The 26,091-nt window shown below is 42.9% G+C and overlaps 2 protein-coding genes across 2 annotated transcripts; one reads left to right on the forward strand and one right to left on the reverse strand.

Moving 5' to 3' along the window:
* The first annotated feature begins 15,812 nt into the window (after positions 1 to 15,812).
* LOC123411931 lies at positions 15,813 to 18,311 on the forward strand. Its single transcript, XM_045104891.1, has 2 exons — positions 15,813 to 15,886; positions 16,880 to 18,311. Exons 1-2 carry the CDS (start codon positions 15,813 to 15,815, stop codon positions 18,123 to 18,125), a joined length of 1,320 nt encoding a protein of 439 aa, XP_044960826.1. The 3' UTR covers positions 18,126 to 18,311.
* A 797-nt stretch (positions 18,312 to 19,108) lies between these two features.
* Positions 19,109 to 26,091, reverse strand: LOC123407991. Its single transcript, XM_045101231.1, has 2 exons — positions 25,744 to 26,091; positions 19,109 to 20,220 (listed from the first exon to the last, which is right to left on the reverse strand). Exons 1-2 carry the CDS (start codon positions 25,865 to 25,867, stop codon positions 19,109 to 19,111), a joined length of 1,236 nt encoding a protein of 411 aa, XP_044957166.1. The 5' UTR covers positions 25,868 to 26,091.

Consider the following 26,091-nt stretch of genomic DNA (forward strand, 5'->3'; position numbering starts at 1 on the left):
AAGTTGAAGCAATCTTTACATTTTCAAAAACAAAAATCATGGTTGTTAAAAATCTTGGTAACTCAAAGAATTATTCTTAATTTCAAGAATTTTTTCTAGAATGCATACAATAATTATCCGATCCATCCAACAGTTAATTCTTCAAAAATCACACGGGTATATTTTCACAAAGACTTAGAAGCATTAATGTTTAACTATATATAGTAGATCTTTCATGAACAATTTTATAAATATGAGAACAATTTTAAAATCAAGAATATTTTTTACAATTTACAAACATTTACTAAAAATCGTGAATATTTTTTATATTTCAAACGGGTTTAAATATTTTCTTTTGAATTGTCGACCAATTCTAGAAAAGACGAACATATTTTTTGATGTTGGAGGATTTTACTTTAAATTCACAAACATTTTTGAAACGCATGCAGTTTTTCTGAATAAACAAACATTTTTATAAGTCAGTAAAATATTTATTAAATTCACGGACATTGTTTTGTAATTTGCAAAAAAAATATAAAAATCTGGCGCCTTTTTTGAATCCACAAACATTTTATGTTTTTGTCAAATTTTAATTCAAAATTACTATTTTTTAATATGCAAATGCTTTTGTAATTCTAAATTATTTAAATTAGAAGGAAAAAAATGGAACGGAAAAATGTAAAAAAAAAAGAAATTATCAAAACAGGCATTAGCTATTTAATAATTTTTAATACATGGAGTTTGATTTGAAATCATGGACTTTTCTTATTTTACAAACATTTTTTCAAACTTGCAAACATTTTATTGTATATGCGAGCATTTTTTACAAAAACTCCTAGCAATTTTCGATTTCACAAACATTTTATTTTATAAAATATGTTGATTTAAAAGTTTAAGTTTGTTAAAATTTTAAAGGTTACTTGAATTTATAAATTATTTAAAATAGAAAAATAAAATGTAATTGAAGAGAAATAAATAAACGAAACTAAAATAATTGGGCATTTGCAAGGGCCGGCCCATACGGTGTGTTGGATATTCTCCCAGAATGCAGAGCGTAATATATGAGGTTTTTACATGGGCCTGCCCATTCCGAGATTTTTCGCTTTGTGAATCGTTTTCTATTACTTACCGGTGGCATCGTAGGTAATTTATGCAAACTTCTGGGACAGTTTCCATGACGTACCACAAAAGCAATAGGTGCTTTATTAATACTAGCAAAATGGCCCGTGCGTTGCCACGGAAGAAAAAAAAACATAATCTCCAATGATGATGAACACATTATGTTCACATATCATCGGTTGATTTAGAAATTTTGTACACAAATGCAAGAAAAAAAAATCTTTTAAATTTATTCACGAGTTGAAGCAATCTTTACATTTTCAAAAATCTTGGTAACTCAAAGATTTATTCTGCATTTCATGATTTTTTTTAGAAAACATACAATAATAATCCAATGCATCCAACAGTTAATTATTCAAAATTCACAGAGGTATATTGGAGGATTTTATTTTAAATTCACAAACATTTTTTGAAACACATGAAGTTTTCTGAATAAAAAAACATTTTTATAACTCAGCAATATATTTATTAAATTCATGGACACTATTTTGGAATTAGCAAAAATAAATATAAAAATCCGGCGCTTTTTTTGAATCCTATTTTTAGTTCCAAATAAAAATTCGTCAGCATTTTAATTCAAAATTCCTATTTTTTATTATGCAAAAGTTTTTGTACTTCTAAATTATTGAAATTATAAATAAACAAAAATGGAACGGAAAATTTTAAATAAAAAAGAAACTATCCATACAGCCATTAGCTATTTTTAAAATATTAGGACATTTTTTAAATGCATTAACATATTTTGAATTAGAAAGCATTTTGTTAAATGCATTTAATAAATTTTAATACATGGAATATTATTTGATATCATGGACTTTTCTTATTGTATAAATATTTTTTCGAAAATTGCAAACATTTTATTGTATATGCGAGTATTTTTTACAAAACTCCGAGCAGTTTTTTTGAAAATTGCAAACATTTTAATTTTTTAAATGTGTTGATTTATAATTTTCAGTTTATCAATTTTTTAAATATTATTTGAAGTTCTAAATTATTCAAAATAAAAAAATAAAACGGAACTGAAAATAAATAAATAAATGGAATTAAAAGCAGGCGTCTGTGCATGGGCCGGGCCATACGGTGTGTTGGATAATCTACCAGCATGCAGAGCGTAATATAGGGCGTTTTTACATGGGCCGGCCCAGTTCAAGATATTTTGTTTTTTAAACGTTTTATATTACTTACAGGTGGCATGATGGGTAATTTATGCAAACTTTTGGGGTAATTTCCAAGACGGATGAACAGAAACCGTATTTACTTTATTATTACGGAGAGACTAGCAAAATGGCTCGTACGTTACAACGGAAGAAAAAAACCATAATCTTCAATGATGATGACCACATTATGTTTGCACATCATCGCTTGATTTTGAAATTTTGTGCATAAATGCAAGAAAGTGATTTTCTTTTAAATTTATTCACAAGTTCAAGCAATCATTACATTTTCAAAAAAAAAATCATGGTTGTCAAAAATCTTGGTAACTCAAAGAATTATTGTTAATTTCAAAAAAAAAAACATACAATAATATTCCGATCCATCCAACAGTTAATTCTTCAAAAATCACACGGGTGTATTTTCACAACGACTTAGAATCATTAATGTTTGATTATATACATTAGATCTTTCGTGAACAATTTTACAAATATGAGAACAATTTTAAAATCGAGAACATTTTTTATAATTTACCAACATTTACTAAAAATCATGAATATGTTTTATATTTCGAACGGTTTGAATATTTTCTTTTGAATTGGCGTCCAATTCTAGAAAAGACGGACATAATTTTTAATTTTGGAGGATTTTACTTTAAATTCACAAACATTTTTGAAACGCATGAAGTTTTTCTGAATAAACAAACATTTTTATAAGTCTCTAATATATTTATTAAATTCACGGACATTGTTTTGGAATTTGCAAATGAAATTATAAAAATCCTGCACCTTTTTTGAATCCACAAACATTTTATGTTTTCTTCAAAATTTTAATTCAAAATTTCTATTTTTTAATGTGCAAATGCTTTTGTAATTCTAAATTATTTAAATTAGAAGTAAACAAAAATGGAACGGAAAAATTTTAATAAAAAAAGAAACCAAACATTTTATGTTTTCGTCAACATTTTAATTCAAAATTCCTATTTTGAATATGAAAATTCTTTTCTAATTGTAAATTATTTAAATTAGAAGTAAACAAAAATGGACGGGAAAATTTAAATAATTAAAGAAACTATCAAAACAGGCATTAGCTATTTTTAAAATTTTAGGACATTTTTTAAATGCATTAACATATTTTGAATTAGAAAGCATTTTGTTAAATGCTTTTAATATTTTTTAATACATGGAGTTTTATTTGAAATCATGGACTTTTCTTATTTTACAAACATTTTTCCAAACTTGCAAACATTTTATTGTATATGCGAGCACTTTTTACAAAAACTCCGAGCAGTTTTTGAAGTCACAAACATTTTTGTTTTTTTAAATATATTGATTTAAAATTTGAAGTTTATTAAAAGTTTAAAGGTTATTTTAAGTTTAAAATTATTTAAAATAGAAAAATAAAATGGAACTGAAGAGAAAAAAATAAACAGAACTTAAAAAACTGGCGCCTGTGCATGGGCCGACTCATACAGTATGCTGGATATTCTACCAGGGCGCAGAGCGTAATATAGGAGGTTTGTACATGGGCCGGCCCAGTCCGAGATTTTTCGCTCTGTGAAACGTTTCCTATTACTTACCGGTGGCATGGTGGGTAATTTATGCAAACTTGAGGAGCAATTTCCATGACGTACCACAGAAGCAATAGGTGTTTTATTAAGACGATAAAAGTCCTCGTGCGTTGCACCGGGTTACATTGTCGATTTTCGGATCATGAATTTTGTATTTGAAAAGCCCCCGTCCCCCTTCCTGTTGGGGAACGTCGCATGGGAAACAAAAAATTTCCTACGCGCACGAAGACCTATCATGGTGATGTCCATCTACGAGAGGAGATGTGTGATCTACGTACCCTTGTAGACCGTACAGCACAAGCGTTAGTGAACGCGGTTGATGTAGTGGAACGTCCTCACGTCCCTTGATCCGCCCCGCGAACAATCCCGCGAACAGTCCCACGATCTAGTACCGAACGGACGGCACCTCCGCGTTCAGCACACGTACAGCTCGACGATGATCTCGGCCTTCTTGATCCAGCAAGAGAGACGGAGAGGTAGAATAGTTCTCCGACAGCGTGACGGCGCTCCGGAGGTTGGTGATGACCTTGTCTCAGCAGGGCTCCGCTCGAGCTCCGCAGAAACGCGATCTAGAGGAATAACCGTGGAGGTATGTGGTCGGGCTGCCGTGAAAAAGTCGTCTCAACTCAGCCCTAAAACCTCCGTATATATAGGTGGGAGAGGGGGAGCCTTGCCTTGGGGCTCAAGGAGCCCCAAGGGGGTCGGCCGAGCCAAAGGGGGGAAGGACTCCTCCTCAAACCGAGTCCTACTTGGTTTGGTGGGTGGAGTCCCTCTTTCCTTTCCCACCTCCTCCTTTTTTTTCTCTTTGATTTTTCTTCCAATGCGCATAGGGCCCTTTTGGGCTGTCCCACCAGCCCACTAAGGGCTGGTGCGCCGCCCTCAAGGCCTATGGGCTTCCCCGGGGTGGGTTGCCCCCCCCCCCCCCCCCGGTAAACTCCCGGAACCCATTCGTCATTCCCGGTACATTCCCGGTAACTCCGAAAACCTTCCGGTAATCAAATGAGGTCATCCTATATATCAATCTTCGTTTCCGGACCATTCCGGAAACCCTCGTGACGTCCGTGATCTCATCCGGGACTCCGAATAACATTCGGTAACCAACCATATAACTCAAATACGCATAAAACAACGTCGAACCTTAAGTGTGCAGACCCTACGAGTTCGAGAACTATGTAGACATGACCCGAGAGACTCCTCGGTCAATATCCAATAGCGGGACCTGGATGCCCATATTGGATCCTACATATTCTACGAAGATATTATCGTTTGAACCTCAGTGCCAAGGATTCATATAATCCCGTATGTCATTCCCTTTGTCCTTCGGTATGTTACTTGCCCGAGATTCGATCGTCAATATCCGCATACCTATTTCAATCTCGTTTACCGGCAAGTCTCTTTACTCGTTCCGTAATACAAGATCCCGTAACTTACACTAAGTCACATTGCTTGCAAGGCTTGTGTGTGATGTTGTATTACCGAGTGGGCCCCGAGATACCTCTCCGTCACACGGAGTGACAAATCCCAGTCTTGATCCATACTAACTCAACGAACACCTTCGGAGATACCTGTAGAGCATCTTTATAGTCACCCAGTTACGTTGCGACGTTTGATACACACAAAGTATTCCTCCGGTGTTAGTGAGTTATATGATCTCATGGTCATAGGAACAAATACTTGACACGCAGAAAACAGTAGCAACAAAATGACACGATCAACATGCTACGTCTATTAGTTTGGGTCTAGTCCATCACGTGATTCTCCTAATGACGTGATCCAGTTATCAAGCAACAACACCTTGTTCATAATCAGAAGACACTGACTATCTTTGATCAACTGGCTAGCCAACTAGAGGCTTGCTAGGGACAGTGTTTTGTCTATGTATCCACACATGTAAATGAGTCTTCATTCAATACAATTATAGCATGGATAATAAACGATTATCTTGATACAGGAATTATAATAATAACTATATTTATTATTGCCTCTAGGGCATAATTCCAACAGTCTCCCACTTGCACTAGAGTCAATAATCTAGCCCTCACATTATCATGTGAATTACATTGTAATAAATCTAACACCCATACAGTTCTGGTGTTGATCATGCTTTGCCCGTGGAAGAGGTTTAGTCAACGGGTCTGCTACATCCAGATCCGTGTGCACTTTGCATATATTTACGTCCTCCCCTTCGACGTAGTCGCGGATGAGGTTGAAGCGTCGTTTGATGTGTCTGGACTTCTTGTGAAACCGTGGTTCCTTTGCTAAGGCAATGGCACCCATGTTGTCACAGAACAAGGTTATTGGATTGAGTGCGCTTGGCACCACTCCAAGATCCGTCATGAATTGCTTCATCCAGACACCCTCCTTAGCCGCCTCCGAGGCAGCCATGTACTCCGCTTCACATGTAGAATCTTCTACGACGCTTTGCTTGGAACTGCACCAGCTTACCGCACCTCCATTAAGAATAAATACGTATCCGGTTTGCGACTTAGAGTCGTCCGGATCTGTGTCAAAGCTTGCATCGACGTAACCTTTTACGGCGAGCTCTTCGTCACCTCCATACACGAGAAACATCTCCTTAGTCCTTTTCAGGTACTTCAGGATATTCTTGACCGCCGTCCAGTGATCCACTCCTGGATTACTCTGGAACCTACCTGCCATACTTATGGCCAGGCTAACGTCCGGTGTAGTGCACAACATTGCATACATGATAGAGCCTATGGCTGAAGCATAGGGGACGGAGCGCATATGCTCTCTATCCTCATCAGTTGCTGGGCACTGAGTCTTACTCAATCTCGTACCTTGTAAAACTGGCAAGAACCCATTCTTGGACTGTTCCATTTTGAACCTCTTCAAAACTTTATCAAGGTATGTGCTTTGTGAAAGTCCTATCAGGCGTTTTTATCTATCCCTATAGATCTTAATGCCTAGAATGTAAGCAGCTTCTCCTAGGTCCTTCATAGAGAAACTTTTATTCAAGTAATCCTTTATGCTCTCCAAAAACTCCACGTTGTTTCCAATCAACAATATGTCATCCACATATAATATTAGAAACGCCACAGAGCTCCCACTCACTTTCTTGTAAATACAAGATTCTCCAACCACTTGTATAAACCCAAATGCTTTGATCACCTCATCAAAGCATTTGTTCCAACTCCGAGATGCTTGCACAAGTCCATAAATGAATCGCTGGAGCTTGCACACCTTGTTAGCATTCTTAGGATCGACAAAACCTTCGTGTTGCATCATATACAATTCTTCCTTAAGGAAACCGTTAAGGAACGTCGTTTTGACATCCATCTGCCAGATTTCATAATCGAAAAATGCAGCTATTGCTAACATGATTCTGACGGACTTAAGCATCGCTACGGGTGAGAATGTCTCATCGTAGTCAACTCCTTGAACTTGTGAAAAACCCTTTGCCACAAGTCGAGCTTTATAAACGGTCACATTGCCGTCAGCGTCTGTCTTCCTCTTAAAGATCCATTTGTTCTGAATAGCCTTGCGGCCCTCAGGCAGTACCTCCAAAGTCCACACTTTGTTCTCATACATGGATCCTATCTCGGACTTCATGGCTTCTAGTCATTTGTTGGAATCTGGGCCCCCCATTGCTTCTTCATAATTTGCAGGTTCATTGTTGTCCAACAACATGATTGATAAGACGGGATTACCGTACCACTCTGGAGCAGCACGTGGTATCGTCGACCTGCGTGGTTCGACAGAAACTTGAACCGAAGTTTCATGATCGTCATCATTAACTTCCTCCTCAACCGGCGTCGCAACGACAGAGGTTTCCCCTTGCCCTGCGCCACCATCCAGAGGGATGAGAGGTTCGACAACCTCGTCAAGTTCTATCTTCCTCCCACTCAATTCTCTCGAGAGAAACTCCTTCTCGAGAAAAGCTCCGTTTTAGCAACAAACACTTTGCCCTCGGATTTGAGATAGAAGGTGTACCCAATTGTCTCTTTTGGGTAACCTATGAAGATGCACTTTTCCGCTTTGGGTTCCAGCTTTTCAGGCTGAAGCTTTTTGACATAAGCATCACATCCCCAAACTTTAAGAAACGACAACTTTGGCCTTTTGCCATACCACAGTTCATATGGTGTCGTCTCAACGGATTTTGATGGTGCCCTATTTAAAGTGAATGCAGCTGTTTCTAATGCATAACCCCAAAACGATAACGGCAAATCAGTAAGAGACATCATAGATCGCACCATCTCTAATAAAGTACGATTACGACGTTCGGACACACCATTACGCTGTGGTGTTCCAGGCGGTGTCAACTGTGAAACAATGCCACATTGTCTTAAGTGAGCACCAAACTCGAAACTCAGATATTCACCCCCACGATCAGACCGTAGGAACTTGATCTTCTTGTTACGATGATTTTCAACTTCACTCTGAAATTGCTTGAACTTTTCAAATGTTTCAGACTTGTGCTTCATTAAGTAGACATAACCATATCTACTCAAATCGTCAGTGAAGGTGAGAAAATAACGATATCCGCCGCGTGCCTCTACGCTCATCGGACCACACACATCGGTATGTATGATTTCCAACAAGTCACTTGCACGCTCCATTGTTCCGGAGAACGGAGTTTTAGTCATCTTGCCCATGATGCATGGTTCGCACGTGTCAAGTGAATCAAAGTCAAGTGACTCCAAAAGTCCATCGGCATGGAGTTTCTTCATGCGCTTTACACCAATATGACCTAAGCGACAGTGCCACAAAAATATGGCGCTATCATTGTTAACTCTAACTCTTTTGGTCTCAATGTTATGTATGTGTGTATCGCTATCAAGATTCAATATGAACAATCCTCTCATATTGGGTGCATGACCATAAAAGATGTTACTCATAGAAATAGAACAACCATTATTCTCTGACTTAAAAGAGTAACCGTCTCGCAATAAACAAGATCCAGATATAATGTTCATGCTCAACGCAAGCACTAAATAACAATGATTTAAGTTCATAACTAATCCTGATGGTAACTGAAGTGAAACTGTGCCGACGGCGATTGCATCAACCTTGGAACCATTTCCTACGCGCATCGTCACTTCATCTTTCGCCAGCCTTCGTCTATTCCGTAGTTCCTGTTTCGAGTTGCAAATATGAGCAACAGAACCGGTATCGAATACCCAGGCACTACTACGAGAGCCGGTTAAGTACACATCAATAACATGTATATCAAATATACCTGATTTTTCTTTGGCCGCCTTCTTATCTGACAGATACTTGGGGCAATTGCGCTTCCAGTGACCCATACCCTTGCAATAGTAACACTCTGTTTCAGGCTTAGGTCCAACTTTGGGTTTCTTCGTCGGATTGGCAACAGGCTTGCCGCTCTTCTTTGAATTACCCTTCTTGCCTTTGCCGTTTCTCTTGAAACTAGTGGTCTTATTCACCATCAACACTTGATGCTCTTTACGGAGATTAGACTCTGCGACTTTCAGCATCGCAAACAACTCGCCGGGTGACTTGTTCATCCCTTGCATGTTGTAGTTCAACACAAAGCCTTTATAGCTTGGCGGCAGTGATTGAATGATTCTGTCAGTGATAGCCTCTTGCGGGAGTTCAATCCCCAGCTCAGCTAAACGGTTTGAGTACCCAGACATTTTGAGCACATGTTCACTGACAGACGAGTTCCCCTCCATCTTGCAAGCATAGAATTTATCGGAGGTCTCATACCTCTCGATCCGGGCGTTCTTCTGAAAGATAAACTTTAACTCTTGGAACATCTCAAATGCTCCATGACGCTCAAAGCGACGTTGAAGTCCCGGTTCTAAGCCATACAAGACTGCACATTGAACTATTGAGTAGTCCTCCTTACGTGCTAACCAAGCGTTCTTAACATCCTGATCAGCCGTAGCGGGTGGTTCATCTCCTAGCGCAGCATTAAGGACATAATCCTTCTTCCGAGCTTGTAAGATTAGCTTAAGATTACGAGCCCAGTCTACAAAGTTGCTTCCATCATCTTTCAACTTAGCTTTCTCTAGGAACGTATTAAAATTCAGGGTGACTGTCGCGTGAGCCATGATCTACAACACAAATATATTCAAAGTGGACTTAGACTATGTTCAAGATAATTAGAGTTTAACTTAATCAAATTATACGCTAAACTCCCACTCAAAAAGTATATCTCTCTAGTCATTTGAGTGGTTCATGATCCACTTACACTAGCTCAAGTCCGATCATCACGTGAGTTGAGTATAGTTTTAGTGGTAAGCATCCCTATGCTAATCATATCATCTATATGATTCATGATCGACCTTTCGGTCTCATGTGTTCCGAGGCAACGGTGCACAGTCGGGGAGAACACAATTTCGTCTTGAAATTTTAGTGAGAGATCACCTCATAATGCTACCGTCGTTCTAAGCAAAATAAGGTGCATAAAAGGATTAACATCACATGCAATTCATAAGTGACATGATATGGCCATCATCACGTGCTCCTTGATCTCCATCACCAAAGCACCGGCACGATCTTCTTGTCATCGGCGCCACACCATGATCTCCATCAACGTGCCGCCATCGGGGTTGTCGTGCTACTCATGCTATTACTACTAAAGCTACATCCTAGCAAAATAGTAAACGCATCTGCAAGCACAAACATTAGTATAAAGACAACCCTATGGCTCCTGCCGGTTGCCGTACCATAGACGTGCAAGTCGATATTATCTATTACAACATGATCATCTCATACATCCAATATATCACATCAAATCGTTGGCCATATCACATCACAAGCATACCCTGCAAAAACAAGTTAGACGTCCTCTAATTTTGTTGTTGCATGTTTTACGTGGTGACCATGGGTATCTAGTAGGATCGCATCTTACTTACGCAAACACCACAACGGAGATATATGAGTTGCTATTTAACCTCATCCAAGGACCTCCTCGGTCAAATCCAATTCAACTAAAGTTGGAGAAACCGACACTTGCCAGTCATCTTTGAGCAACGGGGTTACTCGTAGCGATGAAACCAGTCTCTCGTAAGCGTACGAGTAATGTCGGTCCAAGCCGCTTCAATCCAACAATACCGCGGAATCAAGAAAAGACTAAGGAGGGCAGCAAAACGCACATCACCGCCCACAAAAACTTTTGTGTTCTACTCGAGAAGACATCTACGCATGAACCTAGCTCATGATGCCACTGTTGGGGAACGTCGCATGGGAAACAAAAAAATTCCTACGCGCACGAAGACCTATCATGGTGATGTCCATCTACGTGAGGGGATGTGTGATCTACGTACCCTTGTAGACCGTACAGCAGAAGCGTTAGTGGACGCGGTTGATGTAGTGGAACGTCCTCACGTCCCTCGATCCGCCCCTCGAACAATCCCGCGAACAGTCCCACGATCTAGTACCGAACGGACGGCACCTCCGCGTTCAGCACACGTACAACTCGACGATGATCTCGGCCTTGTTGATCCAGCAAGAGAGACGGAGAGGTAGAAGAGTTCTCCGGCAGCGTGACGGCGCTCCGGAGGTTGGTGATGACCTTGTCTCAGCAGGGCTCCGCCCGAGCTCCGCTGAAACGCGATCTAGAGGAATAACCGTGGAGGTATGTGGTCAGGCTGCCGTGAAAAAGTCGTCTCAACTCAGCCCTAAAACCTCCGTATATATAGTTGGGAGAGGGGGAGCCTTGCCTTGGGGCTCAAGGAGCCCCAAGGGGGTCGGCCGAGCCAAAGGGGGGAAGGACTCCCCCTCAAACCGAGTCCTACTTGGTTTGGTGGGTGGAGTCCCTCTTTCCTTTCCCACCTCCTCCTTTTTTTTCTCTTTGATTTTTCTTCCAATGCGCATAGGGCCCTTTTGGGCTGTCCCACCAGCCCACTAAGGGCTGGTGCGCCACCCTCAAGGCCTATGGGCTTCCCCGGGGTGGGTTGCCCCCCCCCCCCCCCCGGTAAACTCCCGGAACCCATTCGTCATTCCCGGTACATTCCCGGTAACTCCGAAAACCTTCCGGTAATCAAATGAGGTCATCCTATATATCAATCTTCGTTTCCGGACCATTCCGGAAACCCTCGTGACGTCCGTGATCTCATCCGGGACTCCGAATAACATTCGGTAACCAACCATATAACTCAAATACGCATAAAACAACGTCGAACCTTAAGTGTGCAGACCCTACGAGTTCGAGAACTATGTAGACATGACCCGAGAGACTCCTCGGTCAATATCCAATAGCGGGACCTGGATGCCCATATTGGATCCTACATATTCTACGAAGATATTATCGTTTGAACCTCAGTGCCAAGGATTCATATAATCCCGTATGTCATTCCCTTTGTCCTTCGGTATGTTACTTGCCCGAGATTCGATCGTCGGTATCCGCATACCTATTTCAATCTCGTTTACCGGCAAGTCTCTTTACTCGTTCCGTAATACAAGATCCCGTAACTTACACTAAGTCACATTGCTTGCAAGGCTTGTGTGTGATGTTGTATTACCGAGTGGGCCCCGAGATACCTCTCCGTCACACGGAGTGACAAATCCCAGTCTTGATCCATACTAACTCAACGAACACCTTCGGAGATACCTGTAGAGCATCTTTATAGTCACCCAGTTACGTTGCGATGTTTGATACACACAAAGTATTCCTCCGGTGTTAGTGAGTTATATGATCTCATGGTCATAGGAACAAATACTTGACACGCAGAAAACAGTAGCAACAAAATGACACGATCAACATGCTACGTCTATTAGTTTGGGTCTAGTCCATCACGTGATTCTCCTAATGACGTGATCCAGTTATCAAGCAACAACACCTTGTTCATAATCAGAAGACACTGACTATCTTTGATCAACTGGCTAGCCAACTAGAGGCTTGCTAGGGACAGTGTTTTGTCTATGTATCCACACATGTAAATGAGTCTTCATTCAATACAATTATAGCATGGATAATAAACGATTATCTTGATACAGGAATTATAATAATAACTATATTTATTATTGCCTCTAGGGCATAATTCCAACACTTCCCTCATGTCCTCCTCAACATCTACTTGAACTTCGCACCGCCATTGAATTACAATGGGTATGTAAGTATATGACAAACCATTAGCAACTAATACCTATAGGAACCTTCGAAGCGGAAGAAAAATAAAATGTACTAATAGTAGCAGTTTCCTCCAGGTGAATGGCTGCCGAGCAGCTCGGAAGAAAAAAAGTTGATTTTTTAAGAGATATAGCAATTCCAATAGTCACTATTTTAGCAATATCTTATTTTATTTTCTCATAAAATTTAACATCCATAGGCCACAAGATGACCTACATGATTAGGAATTTTAAATATAATCAATTAAGACAATTATAAATTTAATATATGCAGCAGGACACTATGTTACTACAATCTTTACAATTGAAACAACCTGCATATATCAGGATTGAAGTTATACTAATGATCACATGCTATAGTGGTCCTCAAATATCAAGATTGGATATCTGCGCTCATAGTCATGGAGCGGTAGTATTTCTTCAGGATTGAATAAGACCACCTGGAGCAAAATTCGGAAGACATTTTTCAAGAGATGAACTACAATAGGAGAGCTAGAATGGGAGTGTTGAATAGGCAATCCAAACACAAACACATTGAAGAAAAACTATGTGAAACTCAAGTTAAAAAGTAAAATTGCAGTGCTGCAAACAACAAAACACAATCACTATTTTATTTTAAATTGTAGAAAAAAAAGCATGGTTTATGTTCAAAGATCTCCGGCCAAGAGCACAGAGATCCACCCAACATAAAAACAACATCTTATGTGTAGATTTAATTGGAAACGTGATGATCTCTCCTTTTCTGGGAACAGAATGGGAGCATCAACGTTTTTTGTACTTGTTCTCTGCCAAATTATTCAGCATCTGAATGAACTGAGTAAGTCCAGGAATTCGAAAGAATAGTTCATTCAGATGCCCTCCCCAATATCATTGAATAACTAACAAGAAAAAATAAGCTCATATATCCAGCAATATAAAGCTAGCGTAGTCAGAGCCAGGGGACAGAAACAATATCTAAAACAGCTGATTACATTGAGTGAATATCAAGGGGATACATACATCTTGTGTGTGCGGCGCGGGCGATATTGGATGGCTGGAGGGATGTTATTGTTCCTCCGGCGAACTCAACGCTTCTTCCTCCGTCGAACTTGGCAGTGACATTGGACGTTTCGATGAAAATCGCAATTTTGACGGACTTTGATGGAGCTTATGGTCCAAGGACGCAAACTGACAGAGATTCTGGCCGAGGACCCTTCCTTCTTATAGCAGGCAACTCAAATCCGGGTCAGGCACTTCATTGACTGGAGTCGGAGAAGGAGACGGTCTCCAATTTTCCATCCAAAATCACGACAAGGGAACGGCAGGTCAGAGATTGAGAAGGATACGACGGAGGAGGCCGTAGAGGACTGGCGACGACGGACATGTCACAGCAGCGTGTGTTCGCGGCCGTTCTGATGAATAGCTTGCCGGTACGCCCCGCGTCCAAGTCGTTGAGACAAACACTGAAGATCCTAGGGCACTTGTCCTTGTGCAGGCTTGATACCGTATCGTACACCTTGGTGAGATTCATCTTCCTCTCCAGATGCCACCCATTGTCATGGCTCCATGTGGTCTCCCCATGCACCCACACCCGCATCACCTAGTCCTCCACACTCGTGATGCAGAGCCGCCCGTCGTCTAGCGTCTCCCCAACGCGGTAATTGCCGAACCATGGCATCTTCGTCCACGCCAGCAGATAAGAGAAGTGCAGCGTGGAAAGGTCCAAGCCAACAAGTGGCCAGAGTTGCATATGTGCCAGTAGAGCTTCCTAGCGGCATGCACGCAACGCGACTCATCAGGGGGCGAAAGTGAAACTGACCACCTCCGTGGTCCGGGGAACGCGCGCCAGCGTCATTGGCCGTCGTCGTCGGACGTGACCCAGGCGACCGGCTCGGCCACGTAGGCACCTCGACGGGCGCCGACGCGGCCACCTGCCGTCCATCGGCGAACACCCGCCTCGGCCTGCCCACGGGCCACGGCGGCTCACCCTTGGGATCCATGTTCGTGCGTGCCCCGGACTCGGCGCCTCAGCTGCCGACGCCCCCCGTCCTCTCCCGCGACCGGCGCCGCCGTCCCTCGCCTCTCTCACGTGGGCCACAACGAACGACCACCGCGACGCGCCGACGCCCCCGTCCTCCCTGGTGCGCCCCTGTCCTCCCCTGCGACCAGCGCCCCTGTCCCTCGCCTCGCTCACGTGGGCCGCAGCGAACGGCCATCGCGGCACGCCAACGCCCCCGTCCTCCCTTGGTACCAGCGTCGTCGTCCCTCTCCTCGCTCACGCCCGCTCCATCCAACGGCCGCCGCGACGCCTCGCCTCGTCCGCCGGCGACGCGTACACTGCATGGTGGAGACGCGAACGGATAAACTACCCGGCCGGTGACCTATCCGCCGGGCTCTCCCCACCCGCCCCAGCACGCCAGAGACCCCGCCGCCGCCGGATCTGCGCGGGGTCTTTACCCGGAAGAACGCAAACGGCCGGAGGCGCGGAAAGGAGGAGAAGGGTGGGTTGGGAGGGGCGGCCGCTGCCGCGCAGGAGAGATTTGTCGGAGTGGAGCGGGTCGACAGCGAGGGGAGGAGGAGAACGGGGGATGGGCGACCGCTGCCGCTGTCGCGCACGCGAGCGGCGGAGGGGTAGGGCCGGAGTGGCAGCTTCCTAGGGGCTTTTAAAAAATAGTTTTCTTCCACTTACTATAGGACTGCGGGTTGATTTTGATAAAATACACGGGCTTTTTCACAAAAATGCCACAACGTACAGTAGCTGCTTTACTATTATTAGAGAAAGATATACATATATAAATAAAAATAAGGGGTAAAGATAAAGATATACTTGGAGAACGGCCTACCACCAATAAAAAAAAAGAGCTGGAAGAAATCCCACGAAACAATGAAGAGGGGTTATAAAAACGGGCCCTTAGTCAAAGTGTCCATCGGAGAGCTGGAAGAAACGGCGGCGCGCATGGAGGCGGAGCCGCCGGAGATCGAAGCGCGTCCTCCTTCCTCTGCGTCGGCGGACTCGTCCTCGTCGCCGACGTAATACCCCCCAGCCCTACCTCGTCCCGCCCTCTCCTCCCCCCATCTCTCTCCCCCTTCCCTTCCCTCCGTCTCTCTCTCTTTCTCTTCTGAAATTTCGTCCCTGTAAAGATTAGAAAGATTTCAGAGTTCTTTCTGCGTTCCATCCCTTTTCCTTTCACCTGTGAACCTTGCATCAGATCCACCTACATCTGTAGGACTAATCATGCCTCGGTATGGAACTAGATTGAGTAGATTATAATTAAGGCAAAGATTAAGATTGCTTCTGCTTATTCCCGAAGAAGAAAACAATCCAGATTGAGACATTGCATGCTTTAAATCTCCAACATTGCAGATAAGAAGAACAGAGGGTGTCAATGATTTGCCATATGCCTGTGTCAATATACTACTCCAACATTGCAGATGAGAACATAGCAGGAGAAATCATATCTGCTTTGCCTGTCGTTTTTTTCGTCTGATTCAGTTTGACAGCTAGGTTCTATTTATTTAGTCTGAGAATCCGGCGACTGTCGTAGGTACGTACGTAGTTCAGTATGCTCAAAGATTTATATGAAACTTCAGAAACTAGTATATCTACTGCCCATAACTTCTACACAGAACTGAAATCGAGTGCCCGCGTCGCTGTTAATCTTATTCTGAGATTCTCAGGAGCCAAAACTGAATATCATCAGTATCTTTGTTCAGTATCGTCACTTGCCAGATACAGTATTTGTTTGAGAAATACTACGCGATTGTGGTGTGTAATCTGTAGGCACAAAAACTTCATCATTGTTGATCTTATTCTGAGTTTCTCGGGAGCCACAACTCAAGGCGATTAGGTCCTTTGTTCAGTTCACTGTATGATTGGAACGTAGCTTAGGGTGGCGTTGATGTCCTAACAACGACACGCACCAGTCATGTTTTGAAGAATCTTGGCAATTCCTCTTTTTTTTTATACAGTTATACCTTGTTTAGCATGCCTAACCTTTTTCTTTAATTTGCTGTGTCGAACAGGGAGAGCGCCATCGTGCAAATAATGGCCAACAGGACATGTTCTGCTTCTGTCTCCTCAATCTTTGCTTCATCTCGGCCGCAAGGATGGGCAGAGCTCCCGGGCGACCTGCTCCGACCCATTGTCGCTCAACTACGCTCGTTACGCGACCTCCTCGCCTTCGGTACCACTTGTCGTCATTGGTGTGATTTCTTCTCTGCCCACAGGTCCTCTGTCCAGCCTCTGCTCCTCCACCCCAATCTCCGTACCGATGGTGGACAGTCTCTCTCGCATAACTGCTGGACCTCATTCCACAAATGCACATGGAGATTGGCTGACCCTGCTGCTGCTGCCATCTCATCCTCTCGCAGTTCTCTTTCCTTGACTGACCTCAGAAGCATGACCTTTCTGCGCTGCTCCTACAGTCAGCTCATCTTCTACGACAACAATGGGTTCCATATTGTTAATCCATTCAGTGGTGCTAAGGTTGGTCCTCCTTCCCTCCGGTCAGTTGGCTTCAATTGCATCAGCTATGTCACCTTAACTGCCCCTGTTGCATCCGCTGATTCGCATCTCCTTATCGGCGCTGGAGAATGTCTGTTCCTGTGGCGCATCGGGAGCGACTCTTGGACAAAACACAGTCCTGAAATTGGTCATTTTTCGATTGAACAAAATGTGGCCTTCAAGGGCAAGACATATGCCCTAGGGTCTTTGGGGTGGCTCTACATCATTAACTTGTCACCCGGTCTCATGATTCAGAAGTTTAAAGTTGTGTTTGAGGAAGATAGTAAAACCGAAGATCTCTATTCGGCAAATGAAAAGGCATGGCTAGTGGTGTGTGGTGACGCGCTTCTCTTGATCAAACTTGTGGAGGTGGGAAGAAGGATGCGCTCGGAGGCCTTCCAGTTCATGGCCTTCAAGCTTGAGTCATTGGACACCATGACCAAGAAGGCAAGGTGGGTGAAGGTGAGCAGGTTTGATAACTGGGCCATCTTTATCAGCGTTGACGAGCGGTGCGAGGCGTTGTCGTGCATGAACCCGGAGGGATGGGGAGGGAGGAGCAACCACATATACTACCCAAGTTATCAGTCTGAACAACCTTGGTCTGCAGTCCAACTATGGCAAATATGTTATTACCGTTCGTCATGTTTGCAGCTCTTCAACACTGGAAGGCGGTACCTGAAATTGGAGTCAACCTGGGTCTTCCCGCCGCGTTTCCTCGTTCCGGCCAGTGATGTTCTTATGGACATGGGTGCGGTTGGTGCATGATTAGCTTATGATACAGCTTTGGTGGGAGGATTCTACCATGTTGCAGTTGCAGGATGAGTAGTTCACTGAATGTTTTTGACATGTTTCGAAACTTGCAGTACAAACAGATGTTTAGACTAAGTTATCAGATTATATGTACTCTCCTTTTTTTTCTGCAGCGGTTACAAGGGACCCATGTGTTTTATTTCTCATCTTTTACAGATTTTGTGGAGTTCTCTTGTACTTGGTCCAGTTGATAACATGGGCTAGGTCTGCAACTTCCCTTTCATACTAGATACCTAAGGTGTTGATTCTCAAAAAAAAAAAGATAGCTAAGGTGTTGGCACTACAACAGAGTATTTGTACTATGGTTGTTGATTGTTCTTGTGCTGTGCTTGAGACTTCTTCTCGTTGGATAGAAATACTTTGAGAGCTACAATATTTAACTGAATGTTGCAAGGTAACCAAGAATTGGAGTGAGAATGCAAGTCCAGATCCAGCAGGTGAAAATACACTCCAAGTTGCATGTAGAATTTATAAGCAGCAAATGTGCATTCATCACAAAGTTTAGAATTCGCACCAACAAAACTAGGCAGACAGAGTGTTCGACGACCAAACAGCTCTGGATTTGCACGTAGCTTCAGCAAACAGATCTGTGTGCACCTGATTACCTCTGTTTAAAAGGAGATCAAGCTACACATAGATGTATGGAACAAACAAAGTACATAACTAAAACAAAGCACATCTCACCTGATACACAAAAAACTGCTGAAGAGTGATATGAAGACCCAAGAAGCTAGTATTGTTTCAGGATGCAAAATGCGAGTAATTAACAAGGTTCAGCGAAATAACAACATGTAGCACAGGTTTTGACTCCAGGAACGTACACTGGGGAGCAAACATAGATTATTACAAATCTTGATGTGTACTCCGTCAGAGGAGCTGAAACGAGAAGGAACATAGCCAACGACAACAGGACAACTGCAAGGTACAATGACACGATCTCATACCCAAGCTACAAAGGATGTAGGATTGCGAGCAAGATAAGCATTGATCGTTGCAAAACAAGGTTCTGGCTCCAACTCCTCATTTTGGTTGCCATCTACTGGGTATGAAAATACCCGAGCGATTTCATCCAACTGGTAGACAACACCACCTTTTAACCCCAGCCTCTTTGGGTTCACTAAGTGTCGTGGCTGGCCAATACGCTTCTCGCCAAAGAAGAACGCCCACTTTTTCAATCGTCCATCCTCCACGCTCACATATTTTGCAGGTTCAGTCGAAAAGTCGATAGAGAAGGCTTCCCCATTACCACCAAGTAGGAGAAGTGTATCTTCACAGGCCACCAAATTTCCGGAAAGCACGTACGGGTCCATATAATATCTGCAAGCAACTCTTAGTACCTCGACACGGAACTGAGGTGCCAAATGCACGGTGTAGAGCTTTTGACGTATCCTCGTAATGACCCGGCCTTTGAAGGATACCATCTCCTTGATCAAATGTGCATTCAGAAAATCACAGTGCAACCAAGAGGGGCTCCCAACTCGCCAAGCGTACAGGCAATGCGTGCTGCTAACAAATAGATATGAATCTGGTGACGCTTCTGGAGATATTAAGGTTCTATAGGATAGTTGATTCAATGGAAAAGGTGGAGCGGCAACCGTAGTGCCAGTGAGCACGTCCATAATGACAAGGGATCTGCCGTAGGAGAAGATGGCATGACCATAAGAACATTTGACGTCTGCCATCTTGTCCAAAATACTTGGAGGGCCGCTGAAGCGACGCAACGGAGTACTAGGATATGCTGGATCAATGAGCTCCCATGTGTTTCCATTGTTCGAGCCAGCTGAGCTTGTCTGATCGGCACAATTCTTGAAAATAACAGGCGGGAAGAGCATGTCTAAGGTAGATTTGATTGACATGAATGCGGTATACCAACTAGGGCAGGTGGCGATGAACGCAAGAAGGTCATGAGTTGAACCCAGTAGAACAATGATGGAGTGCAATAACCCATGTGGTAGATCCGCCCAGCCTTGGGGTCCAAACATGACACGGTACACCGAGAGGGTGGCGTTGGAGCTCTGGTTGATGTTTTGCATGGAATCAGCTTCAAATCCTGCATTAGGAGTCATGAATTAAAGAACAAATTTAGCAATGAATTTTAGTTAACTATATAATATAAAGTGCTACACTGTTTTAATTCACTTAGTACTACTGACCATAATAATTATACTAACTTAGTAAAAATGTTTGTAGAAACAATAAACATAGTACACAATAGAGTAAAGCCAAAAATATTGCCATCCAAATACGATGTGCCTCAAGAAAAATCGATCATGTTAAATTTCATCAATATTTTGAAATAGAGAAAAGGCAAGTGCTGCATTTTTCTTGCCACCAAGCGTTATTTCCCTGTGTTGCACAGCAATTTTGTCTCGTCTCTCTACCTCGACCCTAAGGCCAGCAAGTACCCGATAAATTTCATCAATATTTCAAATAAAAAAACACAAGCAATATTAAAATTCTAAGATTGTTTTACGCTGATAGTAGTAAACCCTTGAACTATTTCATATTCTTTTATGTAGTATAAACACAACTGGATCGCACATCCACAAACAACATATACACTCAAATTCCCAAATCATCCATGGCAAAGTCAGACTAACAAGAAGAAAAAAACTGTGATGAGTGCATTAGAGTAGGTTGCCTCCAATGGGGTTTACTGCAGGCTAAGTAAGATGATCATGGGAAGCTCCTCGCGCAATGGTCGGTGGAGACTCTGCCTCACCGCGGACTGTGGCACCGGTCTGCAAATGGAATGTCGGCCCATCTCGTGGGTCTAATTTGGGCATGGGATGAGGATATCGTGGTTCCATTCCCGGGGCCCGATAGTATTGTCCAGGTCGACCTCTCTGGGCGCATGCAGCCATGAAAACAAGATGGACGGCGGTGGGATACTTCCATTCCTTATTGCCATCCATCACTGATGTGTTGTTTAAGGAGCTTAAAAGCAAATGGGGCTTGCACAATGACATCGACAACCAGTAGCTCAGGCACAAACATTTCTTGTTAGAGTTCCAATGGGAAGGAGACCTTGGTTTGATCCTCAACAACGGACCTTGGATCCATCGTAATGATGTGTTCTGGGTCATCCCAAATGATGACCGTGCTAGGTCGAGTATTCTGTTGTGGGCACAATTCTATGACATTAATGGTACCATGATGGAGGCAGAAACATGATGCATGGAAGCTAGGCAAGAAACTCGGTAAGGTGGTTGAGGTTACCGTAGATAGAAAGGGAGAAATTTGGTTTGAGTTCATTCGTGTAACAGTAGAGTATCCTTTTGTTGAACCCTTAAAGCGTGAGATCCACTCTAGAGATTTCGTAGATGATGAAGTCAAGTATGAGCGTGTCCGACACTTTCTGTATATTTTTTGGGTGTAGAGGTCATGGTGAGAATGATTGTGGGCTTCTAGAAGATCTCAAGAAGACCGGGTTCAAGGTGGACATTTGTGCTTTGCCGTTCAAGAGGCGGAACCACCACAGCGGACATGCAGGTGATTCAATGATTGGCCTCCTCCATGACTCCGGCAGCCGGCAAGGGAAATGAAGTGGGGGAGCTCAACCTCAACAAGGGTCCTCCCCTACCCCTAGAGTGGTTAATATGATGGCCAAGCACCACAAATATAAGAATAGCCTGAAGGGTAAGCCGCGGAAGGAAGTTGAGCAATCCCTGGTGAGCGTCGCCTCGGTGTTGGTAAATGCATGGGACGTGATAGTGAGTCTGGTAGTGAGTTTGTAGTGACACCTAGTTGCATTGTTACAAAGGTCCTCGTCAGAACAAGAAGGCACAAAGTGAGGGTGATGGAGGTGGCATGAACTGATAGGTGCTAAGGAAGGCACCTGTCAGGAGAAATGAGTCTCTGGAGCTAAAACTACTAGGGCATCAGACAGCTCTCGATAGTTGACGTGCTAATGTGTCTCATGCGCACATACCGCTTGATGATCGTGTTACTTCCTGAAACTCAATAATGCGAGTACAGTGTCAACAATGTTAGGTGGAGGCTGGGCCATTGCATTGCGCGTGATGGTAAGGGAAAGGGTGTTGGCATTGCATTGTTGTGAGATGAAAGACTCCCGTATGATTTGAGGTACGTCGATGACTTAATTTGTGATGACCCCCATGGCCCGAAGTGTCGGCCTACATGGTGAACCTAGGAGTCAGGACATACATCACATGTGGGGTTTACTCAAAAGAATAAAGCCAAATGTTAATGAACATCGGTTGATATAGGTGATTTTAATGAGACGATGTGGCGGCATGAGAATTTCTCGGTAGCTTGGAGATCCGAGAGAAAATGCCAAATTTCAGAGAAATCTTGTTCTAGTGTGATCTTCTTGATTGGGGCTGTAAGGGGCCAGCCTGGACATATGATAATAAACAGTATGGAAAAAGAGCAATGTGACCGTGGGGTTGATAGGGCAGTTGCATCGCCAGGTTGGTGTGATTTATTTAGAGTGAACAGTGGTACACACATATGCTCTGACTACTTCCCTCTATACGGAGTAATACAGGAGACAATCCAAGGTGCATAGCAACAAGAAAGCCTTCCGGTATAAGTAGATATGGGAAAGAGTACAGTCGTTGGAGGGTAGCATTGAAGGAACTTGAGGCAATGATCATTGTCCCAAGTCCCTCGCCGGTGTGTGCACTAAGCTGGGAATGTTGCAACAGGATGTCTGGTCTTGGACAAGGAAGATTTTTGGCCCATGACAAGGAAGATTTTCGGCCCATGACAAAGAGTACTAACTGGTTGAGAAGGAATATTACAGTCACATACTGAATGCACAACCATATGATCACAGAGTAAACTAACTTTGAAAAGCATCGGTTGAACGATGAGATTCTATTGACGGGTGAACTCGTACGGAAGCAACAATCTAGAACTACTTGGTTAAAAGAGGGAGATAAGAATACAAGTACTTCCACCATAAGGCTACATGGAGGAAAAAAGAACACACTCGGCAAACTTAGAAAGCAAGATGGGAGCTGAGCTGAGTGCAAAGAAGAAATGCAAGTTATGGCTAGGGAACCCTTTAAATAACTTTCGGCTGAAGATAGAGTGGTTCTCATGTACCTGAAAGGGTCATAGAAGGCATGAATGAAATTTTTGAAAGAAAAATCATAGAAAAGGAGATAAATGATGTTTTATTTCATATAGGTCCACTCAAGGCTTCGGGCTCGGATGGTTTCTCAACCCTTTTAAAAAAATAAATTGGTTACCCTTCAAGGTGGATATGATCAATGTTGTTAGGGAGTTATTTGCTACCGGAGTGATGCCGGAAGGAGTAAATGACACGTTTATCATTGTAATTCCAAAATGTAAAGATGCCCGGTCTTTGAAAGATTGTAGACCTATCAGTCTTTGCAATATCGTCTACAAAATTTTCTTGGTTAATCGTCTAGGACTATTCCTAGATGATCTTGTTTCAAAGACCCAGAGTACTTTTGTGCCGATGAGGAGGATAACATACAATGCAATCATTCCATTTGAGTTCTTCCAAAAAATGAAATAGAACAAAAAGAGAATCAACACCACTCTGTGTATACATGACCTTCACAACGGCTATGACAGGTTCGACTAGTCAAAAGGAGCCTTGGCTATATTTTGGTTCAAGCAGGAAAGTATTAGGTGTATTACAAGTTACGTGAAATCAGTCTAGCGCTCGGTTAAACGGGATGGAAAACTTCTAGACCCATGTAAACCATCGAGATGGTTGGTGCAAGGGGGTCCGCTTAGCTCATATTTGTTCTTATTGGCTGCGGAAGGTCTGCCAAGCATCTTAAGAAAGGAGGTCTTGGGAGGGAGGTTAATGTCTATCAAAATTGGGCGCGGGAGGGGGGCGGGGGGCTCAGTGTCTCTAAACTAATGTTTGCTCATGACAGTATTTTGTTCCTCAAGGCGACAAGAAGAGAGGCAGGGTAGTGAAGGATGCTCCAGATTCATTTTAAAGGTGTACATGAGAGCTTCTTAGCCCTGCTAAATGCTCTTTATTATTTAGTGAACACTTCTCGCCCCATGTATAGTGAGAGACAATGGTCACCCTTTTGTGGTGTGATTACTAAACTTTTGGGTTTATCGACATCAGTAGGTAGGATGTTGGACTCGAATTTTAGTTGATCACGGAAATGTTCACAAAAATATGCAAGGACCGGACTGAAAAGTATATGGTCCGTGCAGCTAAACAGGTCGTGATTGTTGACGTATAAATGCATTGCTTAGTCTCTTTCATCAGATCGGTTTTTTGGTTGCATTGTCTAGAGCATGCACTTCTACATGGTATCAAAGCCAAGAGGTCTTGAGTTCAAGACCTGGGTGGCGCAAATAAATTGCAGCCCACTTTTGGTCCACTTTTAGACATGAGGAAGCCACACGTGAGGGAGAGTATTGATGTATAAATGCATTGCCTGGTCTCTTTCATCAGATCGGTCTTTTGGTTGCATTGGCTAGATCATTGGTTGCATCTACAGTGATCAAGTAAGTGGTTCAAGCGCTTCCCACTTACTTCTTCGGATTGTTCAAATGTCCTTGGGCTTTGTGATAAGTATGAAAAACTTACCGGGGACTTTTGGTGGAGCGATGAGCAAGGATATCACAAGTCTATTGGCTCTCATGGGACCAAATGATTAAATAAAAGAGATGTGTTGTTCTAGGATTCTTGGTATGCATCTATTTAACCATGTCTCTTGGCGAGGCAAGGGTGGCGACTGATTTACAAGCTAGATAGTATGTTCCAGTCTTGAAATGAAAAATTATCCTCGCGTGGATATTCTGGACACGGTCTTTGCCTCAAATGCATCACGGGCCTGGAGGCATTGAATTTGACATCGAGTTACTCAAGGAAGGCATCATCTGGCGTATAGAGAATGGACGAAAAAATCTGATTCAGAGAGACAACTACATTCTAAGACAGTATGGCCTCAAGTGGCCAAGTTCGCAAGAAACTCAAGGTTGAGGTGGGTTAACTAGTTGAATGATTCGATAAAAAAGAATGCAATATTGACCTTGGCCATAGGCTACTTTCTGAGTTTGATCCATAGGTAATCTTTCGCATAGTTATCCCTTCAACGTGATGGATGACTACATTTCTTGGCATTATGACACGTCCGGTCTGTTCTTTGTAAAAAAAGTGCTTATAAACTTGCCACCCAACTCAAACTCAGGTACGATTTCCCTGCTTCTAGCTCTTCAAGCACGACATACAATGGGAGTATTTGGGATGTGATTTGGAGAGCTAAGGTCTAGAGAAGTTTAAGGTATTTGGCTAGAGGGGTGCTATTCTCTCACTAGCACATAACTGGATAATTTTATAAAGACATTGAGAGTAATGCCAATGGTGCTATTTCTAGTAACGACGTGGAATATGAGTCCCAATCTCCAGGGTGTCTTTGTGATGTTTGTTGGTGTACCATCAATCCTTAATCTCCTCATGTATAATGATTACAATTAGTCTACTAGTAATATAAAAATCTAGTGTTTTCCCCTCAATAGAATAAAATAAACACAACTCGAAGATCAACTAATTTTTACCTTAATTTAACTTGGAAAAAGAAAACAAGGCAAGTTCTTCTCTTACCTTCTCTGATTCTGACAACGGGGGGCGGAGTGGTGGAGGCAACATCTACCTTCTCCGACGCCAATCGTGGTGAGCCGTGGCCATTGGAGACACTATGATGCTTTCCTCCGTCGCTAATCATCATGTTAGCTCCAGATCTGGGCAAAAGTTGACGTCTTGGACTGTGGTGGATCTAGATCTAGATTCGTATGGTCATCCAGACCTATGCCTCTAGATCTCGATGGAAACAGAGTAGTTTCCCACATGGTTGCCTCAACGCACCATGTACCGCTCAATCATGGGCAGTTCTAGTGCAGTCGGCGTGAATATGGAGGGGAAGGGGAACGTTTGTGGAGAGAGAGAGAGAGG

Source organism: Hordeum vulgare, chromosome 7H (genome assembly GCF_904849725.1).
Source record: "Hordeum vulgare subsp. vulgare chromosome 7H, MorexV3_pseudomolecules_assembly, whole genome shotgun sequence".
In the NCBI taxonomy this organism is placed as follows: Eukaryota; Viridiplantae; Streptophyta; class Magnoliopsida; order Poales; family Poaceae; genus Hordeum; species Hordeum vulgare.